This window comes from Sparassis crispa, assembly GCF_003851025.1.
Source record: "Sparassis crispa DNA, contig_000005F, whole genome shotgun sequence".
NCBI lineage: Eukaryota > Fungi > Basidiomycota > Agaricomycetes > Polyporales > Sparassidaceae > Sparassis > Sparassis crispa.
Genome location: NW_020939752.1, coordinates 1,722,073 through 1,732,961, shown reverse-complemented (window position 1 = coordinate 1,732,961; position 10,889 = coordinate 1,722,073). Strand labels below are relative to the sequence as shown.

At 52.9% G+C, this 10,889-nt stretch overlaps 2 protein-coding genes across 2 annotated transcripts; one reads left to right on the top strand and one right to left on the bottom strand.

Annotated features, from left to right (window-relative positions):
* Positions 1 to 1,610: 1,610 nt before the first annotated feature.
* On the top strand, positions 1,611 to 3,217 carry SCP_0605760 (Aspyridones efflux protein; the record flags this gene model as incomplete). The annotated part of the gene is made up of 6 exons (XM_027759709.1): positions 1,611 to 1,916; positions 1,972 to 2,135; positions 2,201 to 2,289; positions 2,345 to 2,569; positions 2,629 to 2,974; positions 3,058 to 3,217. 6 exons carry the CDS (start codon positions 1,611 to 1,613, stop codon positions 3,215 to 3,217), a joined length of 1,290 nt encoding a protein of 429 aa, XP_027615510.1.
* A 2,188-nt stretch (positions 3,218 to 5,405) lies between these two features.
* SCP_0605750 (Retrovirus-related Pol polyprotein from transposon TNT 1-94) lies at positions 5,406 to 9,944 on the bottom strand (the record flags this gene model as incomplete). The annotated part of the gene is made up of 1 exon (XM_027759708.1): positions 5,406 to 9,944. The coding sequence occupies one exon, from the start codon at positions 9,942 to 9,944 to the stop codon at positions 5,406 to 5,408; it is 4,539 nt and encodes a 1,512-aa protein (XP_027615509.1).
* Between the last annotated feature and the right edge of the window lie 945 nt (positions 9,945 to 10,889).

The window sequence follows — 10,889 nt, the reverse complement described above, 5'->3', positions numbered from 1 at the left end:
CACACTCAACCCGAGGCAAGTGCCATGAGTCTCATCCGTCTCACTCAGCTGTCTCAGAATATTTAGTATTCACAGTCCTCGAGGATGGATGGGCTTGACATCACAAGGATGTGCAACAAGCACATGCATGAGTGAGGAGCACAAAGGTATGCTATCCGACTTCTCCCAAGCATCTTTCTCACACTCTGCCCCCCAGCACCTCTCGCCAAATGGAGACTGCCAAGACGGAAGCCGGGATCCGCAAGCTCATGCGCTGGGGCGGCGATGACAGCAACGATGGAGTGGGGACCACAGTGATGACAGGGTGGGCCGACATGGCGACGAGCCGGCACCAAAGAAGGTAAAAGGGTCGCGGTATGCACGAGAAGGGCAAGCGGTCCGACGAAGACGAAGACGTCGCTCAACAGCTTCCGGACCAAGCTGCAGAGCACCGCGCGATATCAAGGCCGAGGTCGCTGCTGATATTGAGGCGGCCGCGCTGGTGGGCAAGCCCACAGAGGAGGGTGCCTGAGGAAGGCATGGAGGTCAGTGATGATACAGGATTCCTGTCGCCTGGAGCAGGTGCTGTAGATTTGTTCTGTAGCTAGCAATACAATATATTTAGTGGATTCAGTTAGCAGAATTTGACCGTTAGTAAAGCAGTATGGCACCAGAATGCTTGGTCTGGTAAGTCTATGGCAATCGTATGGTGCCACGATAAGTATCGTGGAAATTCGTAGGTCAAATGTAGTGCCACGCGTGTTTGTGGTGGCGTGGCAGCCCATGGTGAGTCTGGCACCAGACGCACCAGACAAGTGCGAGTTTGCTGATGCGCGCCAAGCGGCGCCTGTGGATATGCGCTCCCAGTGAACTACTAACTCTCTAACATGCCTTTTATTGCAAATACAGCTGGTAAAACCTGTACTACGATGATTCTGACTATCTGACTCATTGCTTGCGGCGCTGGCTCTGGTTGCAGGAAGCCCTCAGCCGTGACGTGATGAGGGGCGCCAGTAGGGCGCCAATCGAATCAGACCCATCGATCATGCCCTCCTGTCTACATGGCTCGGACTACGGGGTAACCATCCATTTAATGCGGCTTTCCGCGAACTTCTACCTCAGATGTGATGGATCTCGGGCCAGGCCAATTTCAAATCCGGCGTAAGAATTTTCTCATGCAGAACTTCTGTATTGCAACTGCTCTAAATTAACTTCTTTCTCCAGGCCGGATAATCTAGTCTATTCACAAACCCAGTTTACGCATCCCACTAAGATGGCCGGAGCCCAACTGTCCTGGCCAGCAGGGAATGCTCCCCCCTACTTATGGAGTCCCATCCATTCAATCTATGAAAAAGAGTGCTCCGCCCTGGAACATCCTGTCGCAACGGCAGAACTGATCAGGGGATCACCTTGATCCTATCTTGAACGAATGCGAGTATTGACCAGGATTGGAAGGAGGAAGCCTGGCTAAGGACAAGGACCGAACAGCTCGTGGCCCAACACGCCATCTCCATGCCACTGCACTCAGCTCACTCTTGTTCGTCAGTCCCATCCCACGTCACGAAGTCCTTTACCTGTCGGCAGCACTACAAGCTCACCCTTAATGCTCGCTCATCTCCCTCTCGTCCGCCATGCCTGAAGCTGAAAAACTGGAGACAGCATCCACTCCGATGGTCAAGTCGGTCTCTGACTCTACTCTCGAAGCTCAGCTTGAGCCTCCACTCGCACCCACACCCGCACCACCGTCATTCAAAGAGGGTGGCATCCGTGGCTATCTGATAGTTCTTGGTGCATTTTCCGCTCTTTTCGCGACATTCGGCCAGATAAATTCCTTTGGCAGCTTCCAGCTGTGGTACTTAGAACATCAGCTCTCAAATTACTCCCCGTCTGATATATCATGGATCGGCTCGCTTCAACTCTGGGTGTTCTTCTTCTCTGTAGGTCGTTAACCTTCCTTCATTGTGTTAGCATCCCACCTCGTGGTACGAGCAGGGAGGAATAATTGGAAGGCTTTTCGATGCCTATGGACCGACAATTCTGCTCGCGCTCAGAACTGTGGTATACACGTTCAGTATCATGATGACCTCCCTTGCCTCGCGCTATTACCAGTTCATTCTTGCGCAAGGAATCACCTTCGGTATAGGAAGTGGTCTCATGTGCGTCAGTTACTTTTTGAAGTGTTCTGTTGTCCTTGATTGTAAACATTCATTTTACATGGTAGTTTCTATCCTGCTGTCAGTGCTGTTTCGACTCATTTCGTAAAATGGAGGGCTACCGCGGTCGGCATCGTAGTGTCGGGATCTAGCGTTGGTGAGCATCGATATGTATTCCACTGCACATCCATCTCATTAATATACAATTTCAGGCGGTATTGTTTTCCCCGCGATACTACAGCGTCTCTTCAACGAAACCAGTTTTGGCTGGTCCGTGCGTATATCTGGATTCGTCTGCCTCGCTTGTGGCATCTTCACCACCCTCACGGTGTCAAGCCGTTTGCCACGTCGAAAACCAGGACCGTGGATCGACCTCTCGTCCCTACGCGACTTCAAATTCATGCTCTTCTGTGCAAGTGCTGGAATGACGTGTTTTGGTGCATCTCGCACGCTCCAGTTATTCCATATCTGATGTCCCCGATAATGACATTGACAGATCTATTTGTCCCTTATTTCTACATCGTGCAGTATGCAGGGGCCCACGGTATTAGCCAGGCACACGGCTTCAACCTTCTCTCTATCATGAATGCAGGCAGCGCAGTAGGGCGCGTGTTCCCGGGCCTAGCTGCAGATACAGCAGGGAGATACAACCTGCTCCTCCTCTTATCATTCTCCTCGGGTTTATTTACGCTCTGGCTCTGGCTCACCCAGACGCACTTCCAGGGCCTCATCGCTTATGCAGTGATATACGGCTTCTTTTCTGGATCTAACAACTCCCTAAACATGCCATGCATCGCCCAGATCTCGCGGATTGAGAAGATTGGAACGAGGATTGGGATGGCGTAAAGTATCATGTCATTTCCGTGCGTACTGGTCCCACCTTCAAGCTGGTCCAAGATGTACTGATATCGTACCGTCCGCGCAGTGCTCTCATCGGCGCCCTGATCGCTGGTGCGCTTCTGACACGCGCGCACGGGGACTACAACACAATGATCATATGGACAGGCGTGACCCTGCTCGTGGGGAGTGCCCTGCTGTTGGTGGAGAAGCTTGTCCTCAACAGAAATCCCCTTGCCAAGGTCTAGGGCAACATGCTCCCCCATTCTCACTGCTACGAGTACGCCCCATGGTGTTATGCTGTGTCTCGCACGGTGAGGTCTTGGGAGGAGGAAACGGTGAAACCAGAAAATGTAAGAAGCGGAAAATTTTGTTCACATCTGTAGGTTAAACTCTCAGCTGTAGTTTGGTGTGTCGTCTAGACTGCGACGCAGATATGTATGGGCTCCACTTCTGCAGGAAACGGACTCAACACTTGAGCCGAATGATCACTGCGAATACCCGTCATCGCGCGAAGAATCGTGGGCCCTCACCATGCCGCCGTAGTGAGGAAGAAATTTGTTGAAAGGCAAGAAAGGTTCCGACGTGCCTCCGCTGTAATTTCGTTAGTGTTTGATAATACTGACATTTTTTTATCGTTGATGCGTACGATCATCCGCTGAAGACGCTCGCAATGATTCCGCCTTCACCATATTGTCCCTCACGCAGCCGAGGTCGAATATTTATTCTGAAGTCTTGATGGCATTCAAGGAGACAATGCGGTCACAGTGTGGGCATCCGCTTACCGAGCCTCTCGGAGCGCTTTGAAATAAGTATGTACACGAACTCTCGGAAGCCGGAAGGACCACGCGGAGGCATGCACACTTGAGATGCCTTGTCGACACTCGACGACACTTGGACCCCGAGGATGCTGGTGACTGTCTCGATGGCAGAACATGGTGACAGCTGGCGAGCGTTGCTGGACGTCTGACATGAGTTCTGAGATCTGAATGCTCAGCCAAGCAGGTTGAAACACGACAGCAGCGGTGAGCTCTGGTCGGCTTTGAGTAATTCCTATAATCTTGAATTTCGTTCTGTGCAATATCAGATGCACGGCGGGGCGCGGCTCGATAAGCACACTTGGGGGCGCGGGGCCCGACCGAACATGACCACGCCCGCAGCCCGCTACCAGCGGGTGGGCGCCAATGTGGCTCTCTTGTGGGACTGGTATCAAAACGAGTCCTAGCGTGAGGAATAAGTGCGTGGATAACCAGATACAACAAAAGAGGCTGACCGGTGCCCAGCACGATGACCTCATCGCACGGCCGACACTGCGGTTGGGATGTCAGTGTGAGTAGAGCTATACAAGATGCAGTGAACTTGCAACCCCACGCACGCTGCACTGCTTGTTAAACTGCATCCACTGCCAGTCAGAGTGGGTGGTACCCGTTGCCTTCAAGTTAGTCTCAGAAGGGATGTCATCGTCGACATCAAAGGTGGCAGTGACTGCACCTACTTCGGTGGCGCCGTAAACAGCATAGAGATGGACGCCTGAGACAAAGGGTGATGGGGGGGCAGGACTCGTGTTTGCAGGGGTGGAAGAGTGTGGAAGGCCGCCCGGAGATGAGGGGTGCATAGAGCAGCACGATTATACCTATCGTGTGAAATGGAGAGGGAGCCATAGCAGCCCAACGGAGACCGTGCTGGCACGATTCGACGAGTACGGATGTGGAGCACCACTGAAGGATGGTGGTCCGGGTGTGTGGTATGGGCATCGGGAAACCTGTGAACCCGGAAGAGTGGAGATCGAAGACAACGTCGAAGGGTGCTGGCTGCTGGCACGGGGCCGGGTAGGAGGTAAGTGCGGGGAGCGAGTGGTCCAGGGAAGCGAACGGAGCAAAGGTGTCCGAGAGCGCAGGAAGAGTGGTAAACTCAAGAGGGTTATGAGAATCGAGGAGGTCGAGATCGCGAAATGCAAGACAGCACCAGAGGGTATCGACTTTCCTGGGAATAAGTCAGCATCATTCTATATTCTTCACAACTGCAAGTCATATCCTGACGAGTTTAATTTAAAGCGACCTACCTTTGGCGCACAAAGTATGCTCTTGTGATGCTCTTTGGATCGAGGTAAATGCTGACGATATTGGCCAATAAATGTCCCCGCTGTTGAAGACTAGACACGGACTGAGTCAGTCCCTCAATCTGATGTCAATAGCAAAAGGACTCAGTTATCTACCTAGACACGGACTGAGTCAGTCCTACAGATAGATCAGCATGAGTAACTAATGTATAGTAAAGGAATGTAGCTTACCCTCAATCCGATGTCAATAGCAAAAGGACTGAGGGAAACGAAACGTGTAGCGAGCGTGTATACTACGCGAGCATCTGTGCCCGATTAGGAAACTAACTATGAAGGAGTGAGAGGACTACACGAAATTGTATCTACAACACACCCCCTCAATGGAGTGAGAGTCCTAAATCAGAAACCATTTTGGAAAATGGCTCCTTGTCCAGGGGCTTGGTGAGTCCATCAGCAATGTTTGCTGCAGTGGGACAGTGAATGACATTGAAGTTTCCATCTTGTATGCGCTCGCGGACGAAGTGGTGCTGTACGTCGATGTGTTTGGTACGTCCATGGTGACGGGTATCCTTCGCAATGTCCTTGGCAGCCATATTGTCTGTTAGGAGTGTGGTAGGGGTTCCTCCGAGAGTGAGTCCAATTTCCGTGAGGAAATGCCGGTACCACAGTGCCTGTTTCGCGCCATAAGACAAGGCCATATATTCGCTCTCAGTCGACGATGAGGCAATGGTCGTCTGGCGTTTGCTGCTCCAGGCTATTGATGAGTTGCCGAGCTGGAAAACGTATGCCGAGACGGAGCGTAGAGTGTCAACGTCGCGCACCCAGTCCGCGTCCGTATAGCCGACCAATTCGTTCGTGTCGCCTTCCTCGTCCGCAGTTCCCAATTCGAGGCGAAGGTCGCGAGTGCCCGCGAGATATCGAAGCACTCGCTTCGCGGCTTCCCAATGCCTCTTGCCGGGATTGGCATTGAACTGCGCGAGGTGCGCGCTGACAAACGCTACATCAGGCCGCGAGATGACCGAGATCCAAGTCAGGGCGCCAACAAGTTCGCGATACGGCCGATTCTTCATCTCTGCGATCTCCTCCGGTGTCGACGGTGCATCGTGAACTGAGAGGTGCAGACTGGACTCCATGGGGGTTGGTACAGGAATGCAATTCTCCATTTTGAAGCGTCTGAGAATGGTGGAGATGTACTGGCGGTGTGAGATGGAGACAGTACGTTCCTGGGGATTGTCAATGAGTTCAAAATCCATCAACCAGTTGGGATCCTCCTCCTTCATCTCAAAGATACTGTGAAGCTGCTTTCGGACAGAAGCAAGCTCCTCTGCTGAGTCTGAGAAGCTGAGGGTATTGTCAACATGGATTGCCAGGATGGAATTCGCACCGGTTTCTGTACGACGAACATAGATGGCACTATCGCAGATCAGTTGATGGAATGAGATTGTTGACAGTTGGCCATCCATGTACTCGTTCCAGAGGTGGGATGACTGCCTAAGACCATACAAGCTGAGCAGTAAGCAACAAACACGTCCAGTACCGTCGTCAAATCCGACAGGCTGCTGCATATAAATGATAACGTCAACCTTGCTGTGCAAGAACGCGCCAGTCACGTCGTCCTGTCCACGATGCCATCCATGTGCGGCGGTGAGATGTAAGATCGCCCGAAGAGATTCAAGTCGAACAGTGGGGGAAAATGTGTCATTGAAGTCTATGCCGGGAATCTGTGAAAATCCCTGTGCAACAAGTCGGGCTTTGTATCGTAGGATCTCGCCTTGTGGGCCACGCTTGATAACATATGTCCAGCGGTTGCCGATGGCTTTCCGGCCGGGTGGCAAGTCCTCGAGTACCCATGTACCACGCCTCTGCAGCATGTCGATCTCTTCGTGCATTGCTGTCCACCAGTTATCAGCCTCCGAGCACTTCGTCGCCTCACGGAAATTCATCGGCATGTCCGTGCCAAATGCTGCCATATAGGCGACTTGCGCGACGTCACCTTCGGGTGTCATTGGGACTGCGGCGTCCTCTGGTATGGGTTCTGGAGCTGTCCTCGCCTGTACCTTCATTTGTCTCCGCAGTGTGCGTGCTTCCTTGATCGCCTTGTTGTGTGTCTTCATCGCCTGTTCTTGTGCCTGCTGTTTCTCGGCAGCTTGCTTGATCCAAGATGGGCGCGTGACACGTTCTGAACGTCGGAGAGGTGCGGGAGCTGGTGGGGGCATTGGTGCTGGTGCGGGAGTGCTGGTGGGAGTGGGTGCTGATGCAGTGGATGGCTGATTTTCGGGCGGTGTAGGGATTGGCGCTGGAGCTGGTGATGCCGAAGCCTGAGGAGTTGGAGGATGTGGTGGTGATGTCGTGGAAGGTTCTCTGCCAACAGCCGTGTCAGGACTATTGCTTTGAGTGGACTTACTCGCGGTCATCCCCTCGCTCAAAGCAGGGTTTTGGTCATTGTCCTCGGGCATTGTTGGGACATTCTCGTAGACAATAACATCTCGAGATACCATAAACTTGTGCCTCAAAGGGATCCAGATCTTGTACGCCTTCTGATTAGGTGCAAAACCGCAGAAAATGCCATCAAGCGAGTGTGCATCGAGCTTCTTTCGGGATTCAGGGGGAACGCGAACATGGCAGCATGCTCCGAAAATGCGAAGGGTTGAGACATCTGGTTTCTTGCCATAGAATTTCTCGTTGGGCGTGGATTCAACCAGGGCTCTTGTAGGACTCCGATTGCAGACGAGTGATGCGTATGCATGGGCTTCAGGCCAAAAACCCCAGCTCATGTTCGCTTCTTGCAACATGCAGAGGGCGTGCTCATGTGTCGTCTGGTTATAGCACTCGGCTACGCCGTTCTGTGGTGGAGTGTGTGGAGCAGAAGTCTCGTGTTTGATCCCCTTCGATTTGAAATATGTCTGGAGGTCGTTGCCTATAAATTCGCCACCACCATCGGATCGAACGATCTTGACTTTCTTGTCAGAGAATGTCTCGAGGCGTGTGATCAAATCCTTGATCTCCGAAGTCGCATCGCTTTTGGCCTTCAGGAAAGCCTTCCATCCCTTGCGGCTGTAGTCGTCAACGACAGCGAGTGTGTAGCGATAGCCGGTGATGGATAGGTCAAATGGTCCTTGAAGATCCATGTGGAGGCGATGGAGAATGCTTGTAGCACGATTGGTGGCTTGCTTCGGAAAGGGTGCTTGGTGATGCTTCCCCTTCGCGCAGCCGTCGCATGGGCCAAGTGTCTCTACGGATTTCAGATCGAGTCCTGTGACAAGGGCGTGCTTTACCATGTATTGGAGACTGCCCTGTCCAATATGAGCAAGCCGGCGGTGCCAAAGCTCGCTATCAGATGGAGAGAGTTGGGCGGCGAATGAGATCTCAGAGGGATGGGAGGATGGAGGGGCGATTGCGCAGTCGAGTTCATATAAGTCACGTCGTCGCGCACCTTCCATGATAACCTTCCCATTCGAGTTCTGGACAGCTACCAGGCCATTCTGCTTGTGGATCGATAGTCCCTTCTGATCCATACGGCTCTCCGAGATAATATTGTCACGTGCGTCCGGGCAGTAGCATACATTTCGTAGCATGACGATGTGCTGGTCTCCGCTATGAACGTGGCATAGGATGAGGATATCACCTCTCCCGTGCACCTCAAGTTGAGGTCCTGTCTTCCGAATGCCGCCGATTGTCTTGCTCGAAGGTGTGAATGTAATGAAGGCCGATTTCGTTCTGCAGATGTGAGTGGTAGATCCGCCGTCGAGAATCCAGGTGAATCGGGAGGATGAGCCGGGTGCCGCCATGCACGAGAGATGGTCGGAGTCTTCTTTCGCCTCGTTCACTCGCTCCTTCCCCTTCGCATCCTGTTTCTCCAAATCCTTCTTCTCCTTCTTCTTACTACGTGTTCCCTTCCCCTCAGCTCCACCCCCTTTCGACCAGCAGTCCTTGATGTAGTGACCGGGCCGTTCACAATTCTTGCAGAAGGGGTCGCCTGGTTTGTATTCCTTCTTCGATCGCTTGCCGGACTGCTGCTTGGCATTGTATGCTCGCGCTGTCGATTGCTGGTTCTGTCGTATGGCATATTCTTCCTTCAGACGTCGTTCGATCTCAGAAGATGTGTAGTACTGAGAAAGGCCAGAAAATACATAGTTCCAGGATTGTGGCATAGAGATTCGGATGAAACAAGCATAGAGGTCGTCAGGGATATTTCGGGACATGAGGATGAGATCTCGCCGGTACGCTTTCATCTTCGCAATATGAAGGGTCAGATCTTCGCCATCGGCATACTTCGTCGTGATGAGACTGGTGATAAGAAGTGTCCAGTCGGTAAGGGTTTCGCCTGCGAATAGTCGTCGCACTTCTTGCCAGACCTGTGCCGCGACCGTGAGGTGGCTGATCTGCGACACGACTTCCTCGGTCATATTCGACGCGAGTATGAGTCGGACGCAGGCATTTGCGCGCTTCCAGCGTCGCGCACGCGCCTCGTCGACATCCGGATCGGGCTCGGGAACTTCTCCGGTAGCGTACTCGAAGAGTTCGATAGTGTCGAGCGTTGATTCCATCGTCGTCATCCACGATACGTAGTTCGTCGGCGTGAGCTTGTGGGGGAGCTTCGTAAGGTTCATGTGCGAAGAGTGGTCGGTATCCTTGTGCAGGGTCCAGTGCTCTGCTCCGCCTTCTCCCAAAGGCCTGTACCTCCTTCCGCCTGCGTTCGGGCTCGGCGTGGGCCGTCTCGAAGGTGCCGCGGATCCGCGTGGTGAAGACTGCGCGTACAGATTTTCTCCGCTGCGCTGCGGTCTCGCGCGCGGCCTGTGACCGCCGGTAGGCGTGCCGGGTTCATCCCAGTAGGCTCTGCGCAAAGGTGGAGGAGTCGGAGAGCGCCCGCGTGGCGACGAGCGTCCGCTCCAGGGGTTGCGTCGTTCGCCGCTCATTGCGGTCTCGCACGGGAGGTTCGGCTGGCGAGTCGAGTGCGCGTTTTAGCTGCCTCTCGGGGCTCGTAACCTGTTGAAGACTAGACACGGACTGAGTCAGTCCCTCAATCTGATGTCAATAGCAAAAGGACTCAGTTATCTACCTAGACACGGACTGAGTCAGTCCTACAGATAGATCAGCATGAGTAACTAATGTATAGTAAAGGAATGTAGCTTACCCTCAATCCGATGTCAATAGCAAAAGGACTGAGGGAAACGAAACGTGTAGTGAGCGTGTATACTACGCGAGCGTCCGTGCCCGATTAGGAAACTAACTATGAAGGAGTGAGAGGACTACACGAAATTGTATCTACAACACCCGCCGTGTGGATTAGTTACGGGATAATCTACCATTTGAGTGTCTGAGCAGGAGGAGCGCCAGTTCATCCATAATCCCGAGACGTTGATGGCGTGCAATGTGTTCATCTTGTCTGATGCAGTAGTGCCTTGTTCCAGGTTAGAAAGAACACAGAGATTAGTGGCAAAAGGATGGCGACTCGAGTCGGGCCAAGATTCGCTATTGAGAGAATAGTTCACGCACACCGAGATTGTCCTTACCGTAGGAAGACGCCACTGCGGGGGAAAGTTGCGAGTACGCGAGAGACGCAGACGTTGGGGAAGTGCGAGCGTCACCTGAGCACGAGGTGATATGGGGGAGTTATTTAGGAAGGTAGTGCAGCGGGGAAGCTGAACTGTCCAGCGCTCAGCTAGGAAAGCCGCCGAACGGGGTAGCAGACGTAAGGCAAATGGAAGACAGAAGTTCATTTCCACAGGGTTTGGGCCCAATGTACCATTTGCGTTCGATCCCTCACAAAAATCACACTCATCCTGTGGCGAGAAACGCGTTCACAACAAGTTCAGGGAACCTGAGAATCCTAGATCAGTTTGGGCCAGTACTTCTAATAA